The sequence below is a fragment of the Daucus carota genome, chromosome 2 (genome assembly GCF_001625215.2).
Source record: "Daucus carota subsp. sativus chromosome 2, DH1 v3.0, whole genome shotgun sequence".
In the NCBI taxonomy this organism is placed as follows: Eukaryota; Viridiplantae; Streptophyta; class Magnoliopsida; order Apiales; family Apiaceae; genus Daucus; species Daucus carota.
The window spans coordinates 38,735,420-38,759,960 of record NC_030382.2 but is presented as its reverse complement, the minus strand read 5'-3'; the positions used below and the strand labels follow the sequence as shown (position 1 = coordinate 38,759,960).

Below are 24,541 nucleotides of genomic sequence, written 5' to 3'. Positions count from 1 at the left end.
TTTAGCGAAAGAGTAGAAAGGGGAGTTCGCTGCTTCCCTCCACATCTATATCCGAACCAAATTCCCTCCCATCCTCCTCCATCTCTCTCTCTCTCTCTCTACTTGTTTAATTCAGCAGCACCTTGTTACCAATCAGATCTTACTCATTCATCCACTTCAATTGGCTGAACTATTCATCTCCCTCTACATAAATCCCCAAGCTTCACTAATTCCCCGGCCCTGATTCATCCGATCACAGCTCACCATGTCGGCTCCCAATCGGAATTCTCTCCGGCCGCCGCTCTCTGATCACCGCCGCTTCTCCTCCGCCGCCACGTCATCAGACGCCGCCGTACTTCAATCTCCTGTCAGTAATTTTCAGCTTAATTCAGTTGTGCAAGCTATTGATTTTCATGTTTTAAAGAGTTCGAAATAGTGGCTGAAATGATGCTGTTATTAGTTTCTTACAATTTTTTACTGTTGCCGTTTTGTTAATTAGAGCTGATTTTGATTGTTATGTTAACCGGAACTTCAAGTTGCGGATAAGTAATGTAGAAATTTGTTCACACTATTTTTCGATGATTAAATAGCTCGTATATCAAAACTTGTTATTTTTCTTTCCGGATTCTGTCTTGTAATTAAACTTCGTACTGACTTTGAGGTAGTGAGGGAGTCATGAGGTAGTAGATGCTTGCGAAATAAGACTATTTAATCGAGAGAGGCAAGAAACTGAGATGCTGAGGAAGATGTTGAAGTTTATATGTTGTGCAGTCTATTACTCAGGTAATTTGTGGAAACAAAAGACCTATTATGTCTCAGATATTTTTTAAGGCAGCGTCAAGATAGACATTTGACAAACTTAAAGAATCGGGATATAAGAATATATAGTTTATGGATTTATCTAGACCGTTGATGAGAATTCATGGGTGAAGTTATAAATAATACCTTTTCTGGTGATCTTGGTTTTACTACAAAATATGATTTGTTACTTCTCTCTTTTCGTGATAAGTATATTTACCAAAGTAGTTTTGTTGCTTACTATGTTTTGTTAAATGGTATAATAGCAAATGAAGCGCAAATTTGAAGGGCCCGAGTTTGAAGGAGATTTTAACAAGCAGAACCCAAATTCTGGATTTACTGAAGATGTCAGCAGTCCTTTTCAGAGACCTGCGCCTAAAAAAGGTGGGAAGCCACAGAAAGTACCAAGGATTGCTAAGTTCAACCAGACTGCATCTACTCCTGTATCAGGTGTTGGTGAGTCGTCTTAAAAGTTCTCTACTGACCAAAATGATACCCCTCAGCATCTGAAAGCCTGAGTATGAAATACTTGAATATGCAGGTTCCCCTTCAGCCAACAACCCTACTCCAGCTGGTCCCTGTCGCTATGATAGCTCTCTAGGTAATCTCTAGCTGTTCTCCTTAGCCAACATTGGAGCCTATTTTATTTTTTATTTTCTGCATTTTGTGTCTTTGTATCAGTTATATGTTAAGACACTAATCTGTGTCCCAACCTAGGTCTGTTAACCAAGAAGTTCATAAATCTAATCAAACATGCAGAAGATGGTATTCTTGATCTAAATAAAGCTGCTGATACATTAGAGGTGACTATTCTTTGACAATTGGTCATGTGCTTTGTTTAGCTCTTGTATCAAAAGTTTTGTGCTGGTTACAGGTGCAGAAGAGGCGGATATATGATATTACAAATGTTCTAGAAGGAACTGGTCTCATAGAAAAGAAGCTCAAAAACAGAATTCAGTGGAAGTAGGAAAAGTGTTTAAAATTGAAATGATCAATACTGACTTGTGTTCCATTCCTTTCTGAGTTAACACCAAATATGCTAATCACTCTATCAATTAACTAGGGGAATTGATGCTGCAATGCCCAGGGATATTGAGGAGACTGTTGGTAGCTTACAGGTACAATATACAGTAATTTTTAATCTGATTTCCCAGCGTAAAATGCAAAGAACTTTAAGGAAAATTTGTTCGTCTTGTAGCTTTAATGTTATTGATTTTACTTTCTAAGGAGATGGATAATAAATATAAATCTAATTTAGGACATAATGAAGATGAATAACCTAGAAAGCAGGGATTCTTCAGTCTTCACTCACCCACCGCACCACGCACTTGATTCTTTTCTATTCCTTTGCACTCGGGGATTCTTGTTAAATAATTAATTCTGTAACTAGTTGATTACTTTATCAGTTAACTACTTTAAAATGCAACAATTATGTTATCAAATTATTATGTAAATTGCTAAGTATAATAAACTTATTTATTTGATTATTTGGTAAAAATATGAATGTAACTCTTGAAATATATGCATAATATATATTTTTAATATATTAATATTTCCGAATCCCCCTGCACCGAAATTCCTATATTTTTGAATTTGCCAAATTCTCTTATCCCCATACCGCGCACTTGCACTCGCATTCATGCTTCCTAGGAGATAACATATCTGTCACTTTGTTAGAACGCAATGGTAATTTTCACAAGGGATACCATATTTTTTTCATATTGTTTTTCATGGTATATGTTACCTTTTTTTATTATGTATTTGTTCAAACTCTATTGGGAAGTGTAATAGAAATTTTAATAAAATAGAAAAATCAAGGATTAGTAATCTACACGTAATATTAGATTTTAATAACTTATATTCTAGGTTAGTATTATATAATTCTAACATGTACTCCCTTTCAAGAAATTTATCTTTTTGAAGGCCATGGGTCAAAACCTAAAAGGCTTACAAAATGATTCTGTGAGGCCTTTACATGAGAAGAAGCAACTCAGGAGGTCCAACAAAACAAAAACCAGCACACGTCAACAACTTTCTCTTGACATAATAAAATAGCTGCAGAATATTTGAAGACAGATTTTAGAAACATTCATGCGAACACAAACTAAGATAAAAGATTTATAGTCTTCAACTCCCTCCTGCGCAAACTCTCCATCCACCACCTTTGGGTTCAAGTCCTCTTCGTGCACTGTCATAACTTGCTGCTTTACAGATCCCAATCCCATTTTGAGACTCCACAATTCAAACACCCTTCCAAATGGTTGAGAGATGATTGCCATTGTTTTGTAGTTATAATATCTTATATTCTAGGTTAGTATTATATAATGTGTTCCCTGTCAAGTTATTGAGTCCTATGGTAGTCTTCTGTGCAGTCCACAAGCACAATAAGAAAAGTGCTGTATCAGAAGAGGGAGGAGTGATAGCATATGCTTTAATAGATGCAAATAAGGAGATTAAAAACTGTTATGAACCTAAAAAACTATTTTTCAGTAAGTTGTAAGGTTTTCGCTTTATTTCCTGTTTAATCAGATTGAACTTCCATATTTAAATGTTCTATGAGTAATTAATAAAGGCTTTAACTATTAACTTTAATAGATGCAGATAAGGTTATTTAAAACTGTTGTGAACTTAAATAATATTTGTCAGTATGTTCTAAGCTTTTCGCTTAATTTCCTGTTTAACCAGATTGAACTTCCATATTTAAATGTTCTAGGGATAACTAATAAAGGCTTTATAACAATTTAAACCATGTTCGTGGGCTGAGATTAAATAACATGAATTGTAAGAACAGACCCAAAATTGTTATCTGAATACTTCGAGGTGATAAATTTGCCTGAATTTTATGAGTGGCTTCCAATTGATGGGCAATATGGGTGATGCGAACCTTTTGTTACCCATTATCATCTTCTCATATAATATTTTTTCTCTCATTCTCATCCATTAGACCTAAAATGAGGTTCAGTAATGTGATGTGAACCTGTTCACTTTTTCTATCCAATTCTTTTGAGTATCTATTTCACCCTGCACCCAATTTAAAACACAATCCAGTAAAAATTAAGGTTGTATCTGCTCAGTTATGTCAACTTACTTGTGAGCAAAACATTGTTCGTCTAATAATGCAAAGTTAAGGTTTGAATATTAAAAAGGCTGTAATGAATTGAGTTGCATATTATTATTCTGTACAAGAAATGTTTGTGCATTCCATTATTTCAGATTATAAAATGTGATTAGAACTTACTAATTGGAAAGTTAATTTAGAGAATGCAGCATTAGTTTCAATTGATACATCTCCCTTTGCAGGCAGATGTTGAACATCTTTCCATGGAGGAACACAGTTTGGATGAAAAAATAAGGTTATTTCTATTTGACTGTGAGAGAACCATAAAATTTGATAAAGAATACACTCTGCTGATGCTTCTAGCCTTATATATTGCATAATTGTTATCTTACTGCAGAGAAGCACAAGACAAATTGAGAGACCTAAGCGAGGATAAAAATAATCAAAGGTGAAATATCAAGTAATACATTTACATGTATCACAAAAATAGCAGTTATTTGTTATGTTATGCATTTAAGTGGTCTATCTCACTCATTCTGTCTTTAAATGTCTTTTTTTAGGTGGCTTTTTGTCACTGAAGAAGATATCAAGTTGTTGCCCTGCTTTCAGGTAGTAATATTCCCAGTAATATGTAATTAGTTATTTTATTAGCTTTATCTTTTCTAAAAACTACACATTTCACTTTAAAATATTCAACATGAACATTTTTTTTTATTATTGTTACTTTTTTTCTTTTTTTTTGCCAGATTTTATTATTGTTACTAAAATATGTTGTTTACTGCCCATTGTGTCTCTAGAATGAAACACTAATAGCAATAAAAGCTCCACATGGCACTACCCTTGAAGTCCCTGATCCAGACGAAGTTGGTAACTTGAACTTAAAAAATTATACATATCTTGTGTAGAAGTTATTTTTAAGACAAGTTCCTGTTGCTTATCAGGCTGTCGACTATCCTCAGAGGAGATATCGAATTGTCTTGAGAAGTACCATGGGTCCCATAGATGTTTATCTTGTCAGGTAAGTTTACTTTCATATCAGTTCCATGGACCTTTCCGATTTTCTTGTACAGAGAAATGTTGTTCTGTGCTAATTATGTTAATAAAGATAACGGGTAATCTAATCCGGCCAGCTTTACTTTACTTTCCCCATTTTTTGTGTATATGATTTCTAGTTTACCATCTAATTATCTAAAAAAGAATCCCTGTCCTAGTCAATTCGAGGAAAAGCTTGAAGAATTTAAAAGTGCTGAGGCACCCCAAAGCCTTGCTCCAGTAACAGCCGAAGAAAGCAGGGGAACTGAGACTGAAATGCAGGTGAAGGAAGACAATGCAAAATGCTCAGACTCTATTACATCTCAAGACTTTGTGAATGGGATCATGAAGATAGTTCCAGATGTGGACGTAAGTGTTAGCTAGTTATTATAATTTATCATACTGCCAGTCTATACCACTGTTCAGGTTTCTGAGCAACTTTACACTAAAGTTGAATTATGTTTCTGAAGTCCGTAGATGCAAAAGCATAAATGGGAACACGTTAACTAATAACAAGTTTTTGTTCGCCTATGCAGATTGATGCAGATTACTGGCTTATATCTGAGGGCGATATTAGCATTACAGATATGTGGAGTACAGGGTGTATCCTTTTACCATTGTTGATTTAGTTCACAACATTCACTCCCCCCGCCATTCTTCTAGTCATAAGTTTCTCACTTGCAGTGAATTCCATGACTAGTACGACAGCTGGAATTGAATGGAATGAGATTGGGCAACTTTATGATGACTACACAGTTGCTAACTTTAGCAGACCTCTCTCCAGTGCAGAAGCCCCTTCCTCTGTTAAGAGCACAGAAAAGTGACCTGGTGTATATGTTAATACATAATTAAGCATTTGGGAGAATAATCGAGTGATCATCCAGAAAGCCACTAGTTAAACCATAAGGCATTGTAACTCTCAATAATCATCTGAATGTATCTCTGTAGTAAGTCACAGTAGTAAGCTGTAAAACGTAAGGAGCCATCTTGTTTGATGTATAGTAGTGTAATATTAATGATGCCCGTTTAGGAGTAAAAGAATGGTCATCAAATTTTCCGATTTTGTTCTTTGTATGTTATTGGTAATAGCAAGAGAAATCATGACAAGTGGGTACCTTCAGGTTTGCAAGCATCTCTAGTATGTGTATCTGGCTACTTTACAGGGCAAAAAATCATACATATACTGTAGGCCCTTTCGTCGGGGAAACAGTTTATTTCTTGCTCTTCCCATGTTTGAAACTTATTAGAGATTGCCTTTTATTTTGGATAAATTGAGCCATAAATAGGAAGGGCAATCTCCTGGCCCGATCCAGAACAAAAAACAAAAAGTGTTCCCAAACATACGTGATGTGAGATAAAATGCGCCAACACCAACAAGATAGATACTGATATGTTACATAAAACATTAAATCCACGAACTCCTGAGAAGAAACTTGTTCAAGTTTTTTGAAGAAAGCCAAATATTCCAATGTATTACAAGAGTTGAGAATCTCTACATGCACAGTAATACAGCTAAATGACATAGGGAAGATATATTCTTTTTCTCTTGATCATCTTTATGTATGTATATATACTGAGTATGTATAATGTATGTACAAATGTTAATTTAACTGAACTTGCATAAAAGACATAACTTTGCGATTAATCTCACCATATAACAAAAATTACTAACTTGAATATGATTTTACTACATGAGATTTACTGAACCAGCAACATGTTAGTGTAGCATGGGAATGTGCACCATAGAAACCTCTACTGTCAACAATGCGTGATCAGACAGAGAATAGCTCTCCGGCCAAGTACCTTGTTCAACTTCCACAGGAAAGAGCATTGCTTTATCAACATTAAAACCAACCTTAGACACTGTGGTGAGTGCATCAGCTGATTCTTCTGACTGAGTTTCAGCTTCATCAATGTACTTGCCTTGCTGTTGCTGAAAGGTTTGATGATCAAATGTGTTCTTTAATGATATGCACAAACGAAAACTTCAAAATTCATGAAGCAGCTTGTATATCACTCACACACACACACACACACACACACACACACACACACACACACATATTTCAAAGGATAGGATCGTGTTGAAAAATTATAATGGCAAGACAAAAGTGCATGGACATACGGAGAAGTGTGACATATCGATCATCCCATCTCCATTGCAGTCTATTTGATCCCAAAAATCCTTTATTTCTTCAGCAGTAAAGACATTATGAGGAGGACCAATCAACTGTAGCTGTAGAAACATAGATACAGAAGTATTTGTCACATTTTAAAAAATATAAAATTTTGAAGCAAGCTTTTTGTGTCCAAAGAGGACCCAAAAATACCTTGGCAAGGGCATCAGAAAACTGAGTAAAGGTCAGACAACTCAAATCAGTCTGAGGAGAAGGGGGTGCATAGATACCTTCAGTCACTTTACTTTGCAGTTGCTGTGACAAAGAACACAAAAGAAATTACACCCAAATGACTCCAAGGCATTAATGGGCCATTAAGAAAATATTACAAGAAATACCTGACATACATAAAAATTTCTAAGAAGTGCTTCCATGAAACTCCTTTTTAGTGGCTTCTGCAGAATGTTGGGATTGCGGAGCCAAACAAAATCCACAGCACATATATTTCCTCTATGGTTATGGTGACTAACCCACTAAATAGGTAATGAAATTTACAATCCCTTAGTAATGATTATTTTGGAGAAATATACGCACGCATAGACAAATGTATATATAGAGAGAGAAAACATATTTTGTTTTTTACAAAGAAAATATGTTAACCTTGCAGTTACCAACATTATGGCCCATATATGGATGAGCAATATCATAGGCTGAGACAAAACCTTGCGACAACAAAAACCTACAGACATTTCCTTTCATGCTCCCATTCCAGTCCCTACAGAATTTTTTAGTAATACAAACTATAACAGGAACAATAAAATTCAGGGGAAGAGGAAAAGAAACCATGAACTGTTTCCAAGTATCAATTAAGCAAATTCTTCTATGGAATTTTATTGGTTACCTTAAACTTACATTTACTTACCCACATAAAATTATAGGAACAGCTGGGAGCTTGTATTCTTTGCAGTATGATTCTATGAACTGTAAAATCTTGTATACCTTAAATGTGGATCAATGTTAGCACTGGCAGACATGCACAGTCTGGTAGTGATAATAATCAACACAATACCTGTTTTAGCCTGACAAAGCAATATCTATAATCATGTGGGAAAATTAGGTGAGTATTCACTAAAATCATTCTCATCCCCAATTTGTGAATTTGGTCCTCAGGATGAACAAGTTCAAGATCTAAGAGTTGAGCAACACGATCACCGATACCATTAATTACACATTCCTTGTAACCCAAAACATGGAAAGAGTTCTGGTGCACTGCTGCCAGTAGACCTAAGATCAGAGTGAATTATTTTCATCAGCACATATATATACATAGACCTGTAACTTAATGTCAATTTACAAATAAGAATAAAAAAAGGCACTCAATATACGACAAAGAGGTAAGAAAATCATAATATTAATAGTTCTATAAAAAAGAAAATCTTACTACTATCTGAAAACAAGGGAAGAAGAAACAAATCACATTTACAAGAGGTGTGAAAGTATTTAGTTTTAAGAATTACGAACGAAGTTTAGACAAGTGGTCGACTTTAAATTGGTTAGTATTATTTTCTAGTTTTCATCTGCTAAGCAAATGACTGAAAATTTTTCGCTCAGGAAAATTGATATTCATAATAAGTTAACCTAAATGAAGCATACAAGTTAACCTAAAGTCCGTAACAATACCCAAAATGAAGTGTATCCGGTACTTATAAAACATTGATTCCTCATCTAGTTGTATCCCTCTAATACAGAAAATCATTGTCTAGATTGGGTTGTTCATTACTTTAATTTATGTAGCAAACTTATACGTTCCTTCTACTTTCAGTTATTAAGAAAAACCTGTAAAGAAACTAAAATTAGTGTCGGGAAATTGTATGTTGTTTGCTAAAACAACACTCTGGTTTAAGATGTCAAAGATAATAAGATCCAATTAAGTCCAACTCCCAACACCTTGAGGTTTTAGGAGAATCAATAACTTAAGACAAAATTTAATACTTTTTGGCTGATTTCTTTTAGAAAATACATTTAAAAAAAAAATAAAAATCATAAAATGGCTTAGCAGAGTAGAATGTCAAATACTAGATCAGGTGATGCTCGGACTCTCCGGAAAACCCAGCCGTAACCGTGTCCACAGGACACGACACTGACACTGACACTGGGATCCGGATCCGAACATCATCCAGAAACCAGACTCTCCATCTTAGACAACCTATCTTTAATTTCAGTGACCTATCTCTAAGAGGAAGATAGGAATAAGAAAATATATGAAGAAACAGAGGTGAAATGGATGTAAAAGGAGAAAAGAAGCAACTCTTGCCTTAATTTGTGCAATTGTTTGTTATGCAGTATAATATAATGATAGGTATTTATTTATAAGAACAATCATATTAATTAAAAATAATAATTGCAGTGTCCAAATCCAAGTGTCGGATCCTTATAAAACGTGTCCCCGAGTCTTTAATTTTGTAGTTTGAAAGGTCTGACACCCTGATATGTGTCCGTGTCGGATCCTTTTAAAAGAGTCTGAGCATCATAGGTCAATATTATAACATCCTAAAACTAGTAAAGTACATGAAACACAATGCAACATAGGGTAGTTTTGTGTATTTAGTTCATTGATGACCCTTTAGAAAGTGCTGGTTGATATTTCTTTTATTGCAATATTTGAATAAATATGTGCTTAAATTTACTTGCATTATTCAGTACAAGGTTTGTAATATGAAACACATAATGCAGATTTAATGTTCTAGTCTTTATCACTAAAAAGGATTCGGGGAAAGCAAATCATTCACTAATTTTTTCTTTAATAAAAAGAAAACTACAATTCTAATGCACAGAATGATGTGATACCAGGTTCCTGGTATTTAACTATCATGTTGCGAGAGACATATATGCTTCCAGAATAATTTGAACACTTGATCGACTAAATTAAGCTCACCATCACAAAAATTAATATAAGAATAGCTATAACTAAATGTGATGCACAATTTCAAATTACCAGAGCAGAAATTACAGAATCGTTACCATCTCCACGGTTGTTTGTACGAGCTAGTTTGTACGTTCTATAACCAGCTTCTCCAAGTCTCTTCTCATACATTTTAACTAGCTCTTCGTTCCCCACCCAAAATTCCTGAAGTGAACAAACAGTTATACTATAAATACCATATTAAAACACTAAACAAACATATTCAATCATACAGATAGTATAAAGGAAAAAAAAAAACAGCAATGTATGTACGCATACCTGCAGACATATAATCGAGGACTTAATCTCCAGTAACTTATCCAAAATGCTCTCATTCCGGCTAACCCAAAGTTCGGGAAACTCATTTTCACAATTCTGAAAATTCAAACAAGTGCTAAAAAGTTACAAAATCATTCAAAACGAAGTACCCCACATCATAAAACACTCAAATGAGTATATAAATGGATATACCTTGTCACTCAAACGCTTGTAAATTGGGGCCAGAATGTTAAAAGTAGTACATGATACATGTCCCAATAAACACCCATTTGCTTGGTTTTGTTCATCCATCAAAGTAAACAACCACAACCAGCACAAATTTTTTTAAATGATTAGCAAGAAAAAACTTCACATAGGACTTCAATCAAACACCTCAACATCAAAAATACTGAATATATATGAATCCAATGTTGGTCAGGGCAAAGTGGGCTATTAAGAATTTTAGAGCAACAGTGCACAAGTTGGTCATAAAAATTGAAAACTTAAGCAGCAGTGCAAAAGATGATGATGAGAATGTTGTCTGAAATGAGAGGGCGCTATATTTTATGGTTTTGATCCGTACCAATTTTTCTTTTATCTGCCTAATACATCAACCGTGAACCGAGTCAACCGACAGTAGCGTGATTTCTAATTAAAAAATGGTATGAAGTGTTTTTATTTTTTATAATGTCGGAAAAATAAGGGGTGTATTGGATTGGAATTTTAAATATTTTTTTTTCATTCATGAAATCGGAAGATATTTGATTGGAATTGTTTAAAATTAATTAAAATCTTGAGGTATTCAATTGAGATTTTAAATTATGTTACAGAACTTATGTTATTTAATTGGGATTTTAAATTATACTTTAAAATCGGATGATATTCAATTGAGATTGTTTAAAATCCATTAAAATCTGATGGTATTCAAATACTCATGGATTTTTTTGGAATTCATAAAATGATGGATGTGACATTCTTTAGTGTATTTTAAATTTTTTGAAATCCCACCAAAATCAATAGGATTTTAAAGTAGGGAAATTCTTGATGGTACACTCATAGAATTGGCTTTTCTCAATGGTACCATCACATTTTTGACTTCTCTCTATGATACCCTCGTACTTTTAATTTACTCTTTATGGTACCCTCGTGTACTTTTAATTTACTCTCTATTGATTTCAAACTGTAAAACAAATTGTATATTTGAAATCCTTGCGAAAAGTTACATAAAATAGAGTCTTAAATCATGTAAAACAGAGTCAAAATGAGTGAGATATACTCAAACTTCATAACCAAACTTTGTCATTAATATCTCACTCATTTTGACTCTGTTTTACATGATTTAAGGGTCTATATTATGTAACTTTTCGCAAGGATTTCAAGTATACAATTTGTTTTACAATCTGAAATCAATAGAGAGTAGATCAAAAGTACACAAGTGTACCATAGAAAGTAAATTAAAAGTACGAGGATACCACTGGTAGAAGTCAAAAATGCGATGGTACCATTGAGAAAAGCCAATTCTATGAGTGTACCATCGAGAATTTCCCTTTAAAGTATTATACTTAAATCCTATTAACTCTGCAAAATTTTATCAAGAATCCGCACAAAATTAAAATCACATATAATTCATTAAAATCCATGGACTAAAAACAATCCATTAAAATCTCAATCGAATACACCTCCATTAATTTCACGTCGGTGTTTATATATGTAGTTTTTTGAAAAAATGCGAAGCATCACTATTGATATAATACAACATGTAAATTAGAAAGTTATATTATCACATAAATATATATATGTGTTCTAAAAGTGAACGATTAATGAGGATTACTCGTTTTCAAAAATATAATATTGCTAATGATATTTGTACTCTCAAAATAATCAATAATAGGACTTTTTCCAAAAAAAAAATATTCAAGATTTAAAAAATATTCTCAAAAATTCTGTTAGGAAAAAATTATTTTCAAAAATTTCGCCTTTAGAAAATATTTTCACAAATACAGTTTGTAACTGTTGCAACCATATTTGTAACTGATCAATCAAAATCAATCACAAATGCGACTTTAAAAATTTAATATTTAAAATCATACTTACGGGGGTGTATTCGATTGGGATTTCAATGGATTGTTTTTAGTCTATGGATTTTAATGGATTGCATGGGATTTTGATTTTTTGCGGATTCTTGATAAAATGTCGCAGAGTTGATAGGATTTAGGTGCAATGCTTCAAAATCCCATTGATTTTGGTGGGATTTCAAAAAACTTAAAATACACTGAAGAATGCCACAAAATCCATCATTTTATGAAATGAAAAAAAATCCATCAGCATTTGAATACCATCAGATTTTAATGGATTTTAAACAATCCCAATTGAATACCATCGGATTTTAAAGTATAATTTAAAATCTCAATTGAATACCATCAGATTTTGTAGCATAATTTGAAATCCCAATCGAATACCTCAAGATTTTAATGGATTTCAAACAATTCCAATCGAATACCCTCGGATTTCATGAATGCAAAAAAATGCTTTAAAATCCCAATCCAATACACCTCTCTTAGTTACATAATGTGTTGTATAACAAGTTGTGTTGACGTCCTTAAATACCAAAATAACACAAGTATATTAAAATCCCCATTTGTTGCACTCCACCCTTCCTCCGATCAACCCCACACTACCCCTACCCAATCATGTGCCACCATACCTAACATCCTAATCAGCAACCCGCCTTCGAACTTCCCTGCACCACCATATCCAACCTCTTCATCTGTTATATTGACCTCCACAATAGCTACAAGGCGGCCGGAGATATCATTCCCGCCGCGAACAATAGCCAAAATTCATATATTCATCATTCGAGATCAATTAGCAGATATCTTCACATATTCACATATTCTACGTGCCAATTGGAAAAATAAAAAGGACGCTGTAGAATAATAGTCATATGTATGCAAGACAAATCGGCATTTTCTCCGTCGTTCGGGTCTTGGTCGGAGGTGGTGAGCCCGACAGTCCTTAATCCTCCGCCTCCTTATGTCTCTCCTCCTTCCTGTTGCCCATCTCCAGGTGAAAACAACTTGAATCAACTAAAATCAACTTATAAATCATTTTTTTTCAAAAAATAAATTAAAGTTGCAAATATGGTTGCAAATGTTGCAAACCGTGTTCTTGAAAATAAAATTTAAAAAGTAGTAATTTTGGAAATAAATTTCAAAGAGACAATATTTTTTTATAATACTTTTAAAAATGTACTATGTTAGGTCATTTCCCTAGATAATAGTTTTGTGATATATAAATTTATGTTATTTTGAATTTATAAATCTATAAATCTGTACTACATGTAAAATATCTATTATAATACTTCTCGAAAGAGCAAAACCCGAGTATAACAAAGGATAAAACCACACCATTGGCCTATTCTACTTACAAGAATACCCGAGTTAGGTTCGCCTATTCTACTTACAAGGAGAGCACAAATAGGTTCGGTCTCTTTCTCTAGTCAAGTGGAAATTCTAATACTTATCGAGAGAGCAAAACCCGAGCATATCGGAACAAAGGCTAAACCCATACCACTGGCCTATTCTACTTACAAGAATACCAGAATTAGGTTGAAATATTCTAATTACAAGGATACCAAAATTAAGTTCGTTCCCTTTCTCCGGTCTTAAGTGGAAAATTTCTATCTCCATGTAAGAACAATTACACACTGGCACACAATATTCTTCACGAATGAACTGGATACCAAGCATATGAAAAATGGCTTGGTATTAGCTAAAAAAAATGATAAAGATTTCTAACAGCAAAAATATAATAAAATAGTTTCTATTTCTCTTATGCAACTGTTGGTATGGAATATATATCCACATTAAGCAGCATTGGTGTATGATGATTTGGATCTTCCAATAGCTTCAAGATAGTAAGAAACAATGGAGTAGAACAAATATTGCAGAGCTGCAGTAATTATTTCACATGTGCAACTTACACCTTATTAGTAATACATATGATAGAAATAAGTATAATTACTTCCACGCTAACCATTACTTTCCTCCGCAAATTCTCATGGTTTGATGAGTAAAAGATCAAGGGCTTCACCAGCCTGCAGCTTTGTTGAGAGTCGAAGCTTTCTGTAATCTTCAAAAGTAAAGGGTGCATACAAACGAGGATGTGCAGCATCCACTAGTTCTGCTGGAGCTTCCACTGCCTCCTTGGGTCCTAACAGAAACGCAGCAATCGAATACCTCAGATTTGCTTCCTTGCATTGCACTCGATGCTTTACAGTGCGTAGTCTTCCATTACTCCAAGCCTTAACACAACAAGAAATTACATAATTTCGTCATATCAACTTTGAAAATAACAATATAACTGAAATAACTTCACCCACAAATCTTGCACATAATCAGTAATATTAACGAGGTACAAGATCCTTTTTCTTTATGCACATGCTGTTTATATCATAGAGTATGTGATTTCCTGTATGACAGATCTCAACCAAGTACATATATCCTATATTTCTATGGAACAACTTGATCATGAATTTCACATATTCTTCCCTCAAATTCGAAGTGATGTATATTCAAGTAAACCAACTGTTAGCAATCAGAAGTAGTCATTATTTTGTAGAATCACACATATAGATTTATTAATTTGTGATACAATGATTTGACAGACTTAAAGAGATAAATTTCCATACAATGCACAACAGCACAAGACTCCATAGCACATCATGAAAATACAATGATTCAACAGACTTAAAACAGATAAATTCTTCAAACAATGCACAACAGCAGAAGACTCCATAGCACATCATGAAACTATTTCGTTACTGTAAGTTGTTACAAGAACGTTCCTAAGGAATAAGTAGTAACCAGTAAGCAATAAGCAATTGGTTCACATCATATAGCATCAAAGCATGATAATTTCACAAAAATGTGTATGATTCAGTAACATTTTGCATAAAAGAGTCACTCACCGTAGCAACATCTCCAAGATTGACAAGAAGTGTACTAGGCCAGGGATCCACAGGCACGAAAGCTCCGGACTTGTCCATGACCTCTAGCCCCCCAACACTTTCATCATCCTGAAGTATGGTAAGAAACCCCGAATCGGTGTGAATTTGTACTCCAGAAGAGCCAACAGTCTCTTGTGCAAATCTGTATTTATTTATCCTAAACTGAAAAGGCCATCCATCAATTGCAAAACTGGATATTCCCAATCCATCAGCCAATTTCCCACTAATCTCTACAAACAGCTCATGTACTGCTTTGGCATACTTGGTAAGTGTCTCTCTGTTCAGAAAATTTCAACTCAAATCAATCGTGAACAATCCAATTCAATACAAATTCAAAACAGTAACTTCAATTACCAAAATCATAATAATAGGCTCACTTCATTATTAAGCTACTGGAGGGAGAGGAGGGAGAGAGAGAGAGGGGGGGGGGGGGGGGGGTAGGGGGAGAGAGGGGGTAGGGAGAGAGAGAGAGAGAGGGAGAGAGGGGGGGGGGGGGGGGGGTAGGGGGAGAGAGAGGGGTAGGGGGGAGAGAGAGAGTGAGAGTGAGAGAGAGAGTTGACACGTTTGCGACCACAATCCACACCCAGGACCCAAATAAAAGTCTCACTCGAAGATATATTCAATTTAATTATGCTTCTGTGTGTTGGTTTCAAGTGATACAAACAATGTTACCTTTGATCAGAAGAAGCATTCAACTGAGAGCAAAAGGCATCAACATCTTGTTGCGAAGAAACATAAAGACCAAACGCCTCATAAAGAGGGTTCTTCTCCGAAGGTGCCCAGTAGCCACTTCCCGCTATAGCATCAGAATTCCGACGCTTAATCTCCAGCGGAAGGTCAAAAAGGGACTTCACTACAGATTTCATCTCAGACATGAGAGTGTCGGAGAGGATATGTTGATAGTTGACCAGCCTAAAACACCCCCATTCCTCACATACCTGCACGAGTTTCGACCGCTGTGCCGGAAAATCTTGAAGATCGATCACCGGTATATTGCAGGAATGACTTGCCATGCTGATCAGTTTTGTTGTTGAATGCTGGAGCTTGGCACGGAGACTTGGTTATGAATTATGATGTTTTTTAAACGGGAGTGAGTATGAATTGTTTTTAATTTATAAATTTTAATGGATTGCATGATTTTGATTTTGTCCGAATTTTATCAAATGTTTGAGAGTTTGATATAGATTTTTTAGAATTTAAGCACAATACTTCAAAATATATAATATCATAATATCAATCATTTTGAGAAATCTAAAAAAATCCATTATGATTTTAATGGATTTGAAACAATTCTAATTTTTTTAATTGAATACCATCAAATTTTAAAACATAATTTAAAATCTTAATTGAATATTATCAGATTTTGTTGTATAATTTAAAATCTCAATTAAATAATTCAAAATTTTAATAAATTTAAAATAACTCAATCGAAAAACCACGAATTTCATAAATCCCAAATCAATCCACCCAAAAGCTTAATGGTAATTGTTTGTATGTACTTGTTTGCATGTAGTAGTGTACAGACAAACTTGTCGTAACGGCTGGTTATGTGGCCTTCTTTTATTGTAATTTGTCGTCACTTGTGGACAAGGTTTACAAAGAATCAGACTAAACCAATTCATGGACCGTCATTTTATGTTCAAGTTTAGGTAAAGTTGATGCGTGTTTTTTTGTTAATAAAACATATGAACTTTGTTTTTATCCTTTGTTAATTGACAGCCGACAGACTGCACCCGGCCAGGCAGACATCGCCAACAGGAGCTGGTTCCGGACGGGGATCAGATTCATGTCCTTCACATTCCCGTCTTCAAGGATAATTATTTGACTCTCCAATCTCAATCCCGGTTCAAATTCATGTCTATCACATTCCCGTCTTCAAGAATAATTATTTGGCTCTCCAATCTCAATCCCCGTTTGTGATATTTTGCCACTCCGTCTTGTTTGACCACGCCACCAAATTATTATATATAATAAATAATTTTGTAGGGTTTTAAATATATGTTAATTTTGATTTTTGACCAATAAAATTGACTATATTTTAACTGAAATTTACATGTACTATATAACTGAAAAATAATAAAAAATTATAATATTAAAAAATATATATAGTCTATTTGAATATGCAACTTTCAGATTTTAAAAATAATGAACAGATAATTTGTAATGTTCAGTTAAAAATTGGTCAATTTCACTCTGAAAACTGAAATGGACCCAGACGGAGAAATTATATATTAGCGAGTGTATACTAAGCAGCATTTGTGTATGATTGTTTAAATCTTCCTATAGCTTGAAGATTGATAGAGACAATGGAGTAGAACAAATATTGCAGAGCTGCGGTAATTATTTCAAATGTGCAACTTACACTTATTAGTAAAATACATATGATAGAAATAAGTAAAGTTACTTCCACGTCTAACCATTACTTTCCTCCGCAAATTCTCATGGTTTGATGAGTAAAAGATCAAGGGCTTCACCAGCATGCAGCTTTGTTGAGAATCGAAGTTTTCTGTAATCTTCAAAAGTAAAGGGTGCATACAAACGAGGATGTGCAGCATCTACTAATTCTGCTGGAGCTTCCACTTCCTCCTTGGGTCCTAACAGAAATGCAGCAATTGAATACCTCAGATTTGCTTCTTTGCATTGCACTCGATGCTTTACAGTGTGTAGTCTTCCGTTACTCCAAGCCTTAACACAATCAGCAATTACATTATTGCGTCATATCAACTACGAAAATAACAATATATAACTGAAATAACTTCACAAAAATCTTGCACATAATTGTAAAATTAGTGGAGTACAAGATCCTTTTTCTGTACTCACATGCTGTTAAAATATGATTTCCTGTATGATAGATCTCAATTGAGTCCAGATATCCTATATTTCTAGGGAACAACTTGATCATGAATTTCACATATTCTTCCCACAAAGAAGTGATGTATATTCAAGTAAACCAACTGTTAGCAATCAGAAGTAGTCATTATTTTGTAGAATAACACATATAGATTTATTAATTTGTAATACAATGATTTAACAGACTTAAAATAGATAAATCTTTATTCAGTGCACAACAGCACAAGAGTGCATAGCATATATATCATCAAACTTTTTTGTGTCTAAGTTGTTACAAGAATGTTCCTAAGGAGAGCGGTGACCAGTAAGAAATAAGCAATTGGTTCACATCATATAGCATCAAAGCATGGTAATTTCCCAAAAAAGTTTACAATTCAGTAACATTTTTCATAAAAGAGTCACTCACCGTGGCAACATCTCCAAGATTGACAAGAAGTGTACTAGGCCAGGGATCCACGGGCACGAAAGCTCCGGACCTGTCCATGACCTCTAGCCCCCCAACACTTTCATCATCCTGAAGTATGGTAAGAAACCCCGAATCGGTGTGAATTTGTACTCCAGAGGAGCCAACAGTCTCTTGCGCAAATCTGTATTTATTTATCCTAAACTGAAAAGGCCATCCATCAATTGCAAAACTGGATATTCCCAATCCATCAGCCAATTTGCCACTAATCTCTTCAAACAGCTCATGTACTGCTTTGGCATACTTAGTAAGAGTCTCTCTGTTCAGAAAATTTCAACTCAAATCAATCCTCAACAATCCAATTCAATACAAATTCAAAACTGTAACTTTAACCATCAAAATCATAATAATTGGCCCACTCATTATTAAGCTACTGGGGGGAGAGAGAGAGAGAGAGGGAGGGAGGGAGGGAAAGGGGACAGAGAGAGAGAGAGAGAGAGATTTGACACGTTTGCGACCACAATCCACGCCCAGGACCCAAATAAAAGTCTCACTCGAAGATCAATTCAATTTAATATGCGTCTTTGTGTTCTTTTCAAGTGATACAAACAATGTTACCTTTGATCAGGAGTAGCATTCAACTGAGAGCAAAAGGCATCAACATCTTGCTGCGAAGAAACATAAAGACCAAACGCCTCATAAAGAGGGTTCATCTCCGAAGGTGCCCAGTAGCCACTTCCCGCTATAACATCAGAATTCCGGCGCTTAATCTCCAGAGGAAGATCAAACAGCGACTTCACTACAGACTTCATCTCAGACATGAGCGAATCAGGGAGGATGTATTGATAGTTGACCAGCCTAAAACACCCCCATTCCTCACACACCTGCACGAGTTTCGACAGCTGTGCCGGAAAATCTTGAAGATCGATCACCGGGATAATGCAGGAATCACTGGCCATTTCGATAAAAGTAGCTGATGAATGCTGAAGCTTAGCACCAAGACTTGGCTATGATGTCTTTTAAACTAAGCTTAATGGTACTTGTTTATATGTAGCACATACAAACGTGTCATAACGGCTGGTTATGTGGCCTTCTATTCTGGTAATTTGTCGTCAATTGTGTACAAAGTTTACAAGAAATCAGCCTACGCCTATCCATAGACTGTTATATGAAGTGTGAACAAGTTACCTAGTTTAAGTTTCTTATAAAATATAATTTCTAAATTAAAATTTAGTGTTCAAATATTTAATCAGCAATAAAAATTTTCAAGATTTTTTACAGAATTGTACTTTATAAAAAATTTAAAATACATATTAAGTAATGAAAAAAAAAGTATAAAAATATGTGGAAAGGAGTGTGTATAATAATTTACAAATAATACTCATAAATGTAACTTTTCCGTAAAAAAAACAAAAAAACACTGCCATTACAATATATATAAAGTTTAGCCTCCCAATTTGATCTCCTCATACATTCCCATAATTTCAAACACTTCATTTGAGAATGAACTTCACTAGAAAAAAACTAGAAAAAAAACATTATGTATGTATATGTTTTTACATGTATGATGTTCTTTATATTTATAAACACCAGTTAGACATGTAAAACATTCAGTCACTACTATTATACAAGATTAGTCCAAATTCTAAAGGGTCAAATAATTAACACAATACATTACATAAAACACACATGTCTCATGTACCAAACTGGTAATCCTTCACAATTAGCAGCAGCTTGACTTCTTCCAACAGGTGAACGACTTGTTTTAAAACTTGGATTTCCAACAACAAATATCTGGAAAAATTAACAACATCAGATATCTGTAAGAAGAAACAGTTAATTACCATATTACTATAACCATATTGTTTCAAAAATTTGCTGAAGGTTGTGAGACTAAGAAGATCACAATCAAATATTATAGAAAAGCATAGATCGTATATCTAAAAAAATTATTCTACGGTAAAAAGAACTCTAGAATTAGCAAGTCTCACTTACCAGACTTCAACTCCGTGAGTATTAGGCCCAACTTTGTCATGGCAAATATCATGTCAAATGAGCATCCAGAAACACGAAACCAGTAGAAGCACCAGTAGAAAAACCATGATGCGACAATGATTCAATGCCAGATCCAACACCGGATCAGTTGTCAAGTCATGTGGCAACTCCTCTGAGTCTGCTACAGTACAGTACATGTTATCTCCAAACCTAGATACTACCACTGGAGTTATAGGTTTCTTTTTGTGCTGCCAGTTGAGTCTAATTCTTCGGTTTGCTGTTCCTTGAAAAGGTAGCGTAGCTGGTGGAATAGCTTCAGGAGGTCGTTGTTTCTGTTTTATCCTAATTTCTAGGTTTTCTATTTCATTAGAAGATAGTGTAGCAAGTGGAACACCCTCGGTTGGTTGCTCCAACTTATAATCACTAAAATTATCTTTTACCATATCTTTTCCCGGAAGATCTGCACATGATGATGATAAGGAAGACCCATGAAGTTTGATGATGTCATCATCTAATATACTAGCGAAGCAATCATATGTAATACCGTCATAACCCTGAAACTGCATATTAAATGAAATCAACAAATTGTTAGTTTACAATACGTAACAGAATGCAAAGAGACATGATTCATTTCACAAAAGCTACTCGACAAAGTAGAGATCACTTTGCAATCACTAGCTTTTGATTCTTCTTCAAAATTACTACAACTGACCTTTGACGAACTGCAAGATTCATCATAAAATATAAGATTTTCTGGTTTTTGACCATATTCAGATTCAGAGTGGCATTCAACTGAATGAGGATTAGAATACCCTTTTTTGAACCCTTGAAACTTGTCCCTATATTTACTATCGTTGGAGATAGGCCCATCAAATGTGTCCTTTTGTTGAAGATCATTACTCTCTCCTGCCTGATCCAATTGTTGAGGAATAATATCATCTTTGAACTCGCCTATCTTGCGAACGCGACAAACAATCAAGGAATCCTGCCAAAGAAAAAATGATATATCAGACTTGGGGTGTCAAAAGTTGGCTAACATCTTTATGGGTGTCTACCTTCATGTGTGGTCCTAATCATGAATAATATATATTTTTTATGGTCCCAATCACGAATAAAAGTTGACATTTAGGGTGCCAATCATTGGAGTGTTTTGTGTAAAATGAATGCTAAAAATGATGTAGAAGTGCGAAAATATAAAAATAGGGTTAAATGGCTTAAACATAATTGAACTCGTAGCTAACTTGCAAGTGGGTCACTGAACTGAAAAAGCTTGCATTCGACTAAGACAAGTCACTAGAACTTGATTTCCCGTGACTACACTAAATTTTATTTGCATGTCTGTTAAGTATGGTTGACTTTTAACGGAGCCCCGTTAGTTTGTGCCACCTGTACTTCCACGTGTTAAAATTGACCCAAATTACTAATAACTCTAACCCGACCCACCGATATAATCCATTGTTTAAAACCTGACCCACCGATATATCCAATCTGAACCAATCTAACCATAACCGGGTTAAATCAATTCCAATTCTCCAAAAGACGAGGAGCATCGAAGCACCATGTAAAGTAGCTGAAACAGAAGTACAACCATTTGGGTCACTAAAATCAGCCTTACCAATCACATTAATATTCTTGGCAGCCTTAAAAATCGCAACTTGCTCAACTTCAAGGGCCGATTTTCCCTCTCGGCATTAGAGGCGGTAAGATCAAGGTGAAACAAGTACTGGTTTTTTGGGTGGTAAGCTGAGAGCAAGACCCGGATGACCCGACCCGAATTACCTTTTGACCTATAAATGAGGTAAGCTATTGATGGGGTTGAAGAATTGGTGGGGTGGTGTGGAAAGAGAAAAGGGTAAGAGGAGAGGTAATGGGAGGGAGAGAATGTAGAGAGATGGAGAATGAAGAGGAGAGAGAAGATGACGGTGGCCGATAGGGAGTAGATGGTGGTGTTAGTGGGTGGTTGTGTTTGAGTTTGTATTATAAAAAGATCTGATTTTGTTTTCTTGTTTTGTGAAAAAGATTTGATCTTTATTTTATTTTACTAGCTGTTTGTAAAGATGAAGTCGATGATTGGCCGAGTCAGTAGCTAGCGTGTCCGATTTTAAACAGGTCAGCACGCACTAATTAAGAATTCCGTCAGTTCCGTTAAAAAAGTTAACGGCGATCACTCGATTGCAAGATTTAAATAGAACTGTTAGTTGACTCCAAGCTTTTTCAGTTCAGTGATCCACTTGCAAGTTAGCTACGAGTTGAATTATGTTTAAGCCATTTAACCCTATAAAAATATGATATTTTTCATTATGTGGCAAAGTTGGCAAGGGATGCCAACCATTGGAGTTGCTTTAAGGAGCTGAACCTTGAATTCAAGGAACCAAAATTTTGCTACTACGATTTTTTAAGATATCAATTACATTATGAATTCAGAATAACAAGTGGTCTTGGTCCTTACATTCATTATAGTAGCCGATATTCTTCTCTGTTAATGTTAATAATAAATGATATTAGCATATAAAGTAACAATAAAATGTTATTAAAACTGATTTGAAAACCAAATGTTCTGTACTTCTTCAGATAAAAGAGTTAACTAGTAGTGGCAGTGTTCTTACACAAAAGCAGAATAAGTCTTGTTTGATTCCCAAGAAATAACAACATATACAGAGAAGTGTTAAAAAAAATTACCTGAGGAACTCCGACCATGCAATACTCATGCATTATCCATTCGGTTCTTTCCCCTTTCGGGGGGGCGGCCTTTGTAGAAAACTAGAGTTCTCTTTGTGCCAACAACACGAGCACCTGATTTCACATTCCTTTCTCTTCCAGTTGCTTTCCAATAGCCAGATTCAGTTGTTCTTCTACTTTGAAACCCTTGCGGGTACTTCTTTCTACGAGTAGAAAAGAAGAACCACTCATTATCTGACCAAATAACAGATTTCTCTGTTCATGTATAATTTTCACATCATTAGTTCTTTGAAAACCAAAACTAAGCATCATATCGAAGTGATGAACATAGCATCTGTTTAAAACGAGAGTAACACATTTGCAGCTCTATTTTGCGAGCATTAATATCCCATCCTTCCAAGCGACAACTGGTGACTTGCCTTGTTTGTTTTATAAAATGGAAAAAAATAATTCATACTAATAAATCAAAACCATGGTACCAGTCTCAATTCTAAAGCAAATTAAACAGTATAATAATCCTGTTTCTTTATGTAATTTTTAGTTTTCAATTCGAAAAGTGTGTAATTATGTTTATATATGTCAGTATGTGAAAAACTATTTTATAACATTTATCTTCATTACTGCCCTCATTATATCATGCATTCTGTACTACTCCATGCATTCTGTAGTTCATACCGTTGGATTCGACTCCAGGTATCAGCTAGTTACGCTAACTCGCATCTTGAAACGATCATATCATGTAATATTTATGCAAACAAAGCTTATGCTAAGTACAAAAAGAAGTAGAATGACTGTTATACTATTAACCTGGTAGATCCCAGGGTTCATGCTGATTAATATCGATCTCCGCAATAACTTGAACACACTTCTGAAACCCGTCAAGCTTCCTTCTCAGGTAATATAGTATCAGTTCTTCCTCTGTCTGGCGAAAATTTGAACCCCGGATATCTTATGCAATCTTTGCCCATCTCCATCGCAAGAAAACCCAACCAGCCTGTAAACTTTTGAGCTTATACAGAAAAAATATGCAACTTCAACTCCTTAATGTCATAGCAAATATGTTACTAGAAATTTCACAAAGAAGGGACACGTACGAAGAGAGCTTGACATAACCTTGTAAAATACAAGAGTCAGTTTGGCCGAGACGTGTCAACAAGCCTAAGTTACATTTGTCAACATATTTACATCTACAGATGTACTTGTCCATGCCTCGTAGACTACTACGAGGAATATTAATATATTAATATATTTCGTCCCTTCGAAGGACACAAAAGCCAGAGGTCAGAACTGCTTAATCTGGATAATGCTAGGTGCATAAAAATGCAAGGCTGCGAGATCTTTCAGCCATAAAACATGACAATTTTGTATTGAAAATTAGTACCCTGATAATCAACAGAGAAAG

At 34.8% G+C, this 24,541-nt stretch overlaps 5 protein-coding genes across 13 annotated transcripts; 1 reads left to right on the top strand and 4 right to left on the bottom strand.

Annotated features, from left to right (window-relative positions):
* Positions 1-17: 17 nt before the first annotated feature.
* On the top strand, positions 18-5,999 carry LOC108206188 (transcription factor E2FB). 6 transcript variants are annotated; one of them, XM_017376406.2, is made up of 14 exons: positions 18-346; positions 1,044-1,233; positions 1,319-1,378; positions 1,495-1,580; positions 1,652-1,740; positions 1,841-1,895; positions 4,078-4,130; positions 4,233-4,283; positions 4,396-4,444; positions 4,633-4,698; positions 4,777-4,853; positions 5,047-5,236; positions 5,404-5,470; positions 5,576-5,999. In XM_017376406.2, the coding sequence occupies exons 1-14, from the start codon at positions 245-247 to the stop codon at positions 5,689-5,691; spliced, it is 1,251 nt and encodes a 416-aa protein (XP_017231895.1). In that variant the 5' UTR covers positions 18-244; the 3' UTR covers positions 5,692-5,999. The 6 variants fall into 6 exon arrangements, 5 of the variants coding, with proteins under 5 accessions (XP_017231895.1, XP_063943498.1, XP_063943497.1 ...); XM_064087428.1 differs by having other exon boundaries at positions 29-346; positions 1,044-1,227; positions 4,633-4,702; positions 5,033-5,236; positions 5,576-5,935; XM_064087427.1 differs by having other exon boundaries at positions 29-346; positions 4,633-4,702; positions 5,033-5,236; positions 5,576-5,935.
* Positions 6,000-6,468: 469 nt separating this feature from the next.
* On the bottom strand, positions 6,469-10,822 carry LOC108206239 (uncharacterized calcium-binding protein At1g02270). 4 transcript variants are annotated; one of them, XM_017376471.2, is made up of 10 exons: positions 10,418-10,822; positions 10,226-10,321; positions 10,006-10,111; positions 8,054-8,268; positions 7,907-7,983; positions 7,645-7,759; positions 7,392-7,517; positions 7,198-7,299; positions 6,993-7,103; positions 6,469-6,800 (listed from the first exon to the last, which is right to left on the bottom strand). In XM_017376471.2, the coding sequence occupies exons 1-10, from the start codon at positions 10,514-10,516 to the stop codon at positions 6,585-6,587; spliced, it is 1,263 nt and encodes a 420-aa protein (XP_017231960.1). In that variant the 5' UTR covers positions 10,517-10,822; the 3' UTR covers positions 6,469-6,584. The 4 variants fall into 4 exon arrangements, with proteins under 4 accessions (XP_017231960.1, XP_017231959.1, XP_063943495.1 ...); XM_017376470.2 differs by having other exon boundaries at positions 7,383-7,517; positions 10,418-10,664; XM_064087425.1 differs by having other exon boundaries at positions 7,383-7,517; positions 7,660-7,759; positions 10,418-10,664.
* Positions 10,823-14,136: 3,314 nt separating this feature from the next.
* Positions 14,137-16,289, bottom strand: LOC108205653 (2-oxoglutarate-dependent dioxygenase DAO). The gene is made up of 3 exons (XM_017375650.2): positions 15,885-16,289; positions 15,174-15,489; positions 14,137-14,507 (listed from the first exon to the last, which is right to left on the bottom strand). Exons 1-3 carry the CDS (start codon positions 16,223-16,225, stop codon positions 14,262-14,264), a joined length of 903 nt encoding a protein of 300 aa, XP_017231139.1. The 5' UTR covers positions 16,226-16,289; the 3' UTR covers positions 14,137-14,261.
* A 1,235-nt stretch (positions 16,290-17,524) lies between these two features.
* LOC108205652 (2-oxoglutarate-dependent dioxygenase DAO-like) lies at positions 17,525-19,571 on the bottom strand. Its single transcript, XM_017375649.2, has 3 exons — positions 19,084-19,571; positions 18,469-18,784; positions 17,525-17,897 (listed from the first exon to the last, which is right to left on the bottom strand). Exons 1-3 carry the CDS (start codon positions 19,422-19,424, stop codon positions 17,652-17,654), a joined length of 903 nt encoding a protein of 300 aa, XP_017231138.1. The 5' UTR covers positions 19,425-19,571; the 3' UTR covers positions 17,525-17,651.
* A 320-nt stretch (positions 19,572-19,891) lies between these two features.
* Positions 19,892-24,413, bottom strand: LOC108207511 (NAC domain-containing protein 40). The gene is given in 7 exon segments (XM_064087423.1): positions 19,892-20,259; positions 20,461-21,020; positions 21,173-21,445; positions 23,140-23,202; positions 23,204-23,394; positions 23,947-24,061; positions 24,063-24,413. Coding segments are annotated over 6 exon segments (1,200 nt in total). The 5' UTR covers positions 24,114-24,413; the 3' UTR covers positions 19,892-20,259; positions 20,461-20,513.
* Between the last annotated feature and the right edge of the window lie 128 nt (positions 24,414-24,541).

Bases quoted from the DNA above. Each gene is read 5' to 3' on its own strand.
- LOC108206188 (XM_064087427.1), top strand. From the start codon at position 245: ATGTCGGCTCCCAATCGGAATTCTCTCCGGCCGCCGCTCTCTGATCAC. The intron at 5,237-5,403 runs GTAAGTGTTAGC...TCGCCTATGCAG, and splicing joins AGATAGTTCCAGATGTGGAC to ATTGATGCAGATTACTGGCT. The intron at 5,471-5,575 runs GTATCCTTTTAC...CTAGTACGACAG, and splicing joins AGATATGTGGAGTACAGGGT to CTGGAATTGAATGGAATGAG.
- LOC108206239 (XM_017376470.2), bottom strand. From the start codon at position 10,516: ATGGATGAACAAAACCAAGCAAATGGGTGTTTATTGGGACATGTATCA. The intron at 8,269-10,005 runs GTAACGATTCTG...CTCTGATCTTAG, and splicing joins TACAAACAACCGTGGAGATG to GTCTACTGGCAGCAGTGCAC. The intron at 7,984-8,053 runs GTATTGTGTTGA...TCCACATTTAAG, and splicing joins GCTTTGTCAGGCTAAAACAG to GTATACAAGATTTTACAGTT.
- LOC108205653 (XM_017375650.2), bottom strand. From the start codon at position 16,225: ATGGCAAGTCATTCCTGCAATATACCGGTGATCGATCTTCAAGATTTT. The intron at 15,490-15,884 runs GTAACATTGTTT...TTTTCTGAACAG, and splicing joins AATGCTTCTTCTGATCAAAG to AGAGACACTTACCAAGTATG. The intron at 14,508-15,173 runs GTGAGTGACTCT...TGTTGTGTTAAG, and splicing joins ATCTTGGAGATGTTGCTACG to GCTTGGAGTAATGGAAGACT.
- LOC108205652 (XM_017375649.2), bottom strand. From the start codon at position 19,424: ATGGCCAGTGATTCCTGCATTATCCCGGTGATCGATCTTCAAGATTTT. The intron at 18,785-19,083 runs GTAACATTGTTT...TTTTCTGAACAG, and splicing joins AATGCTACTCCTGATCAAAG to AGAGACTCTTACTAAGTATG. The intron at 17,898-18,468 runs GTGAGTGACTCT...GATTGTGTTAAG, and splicing joins ATCTTGGAGATGTTGCCACG to GCTTGGAGTAACGGAAGACT.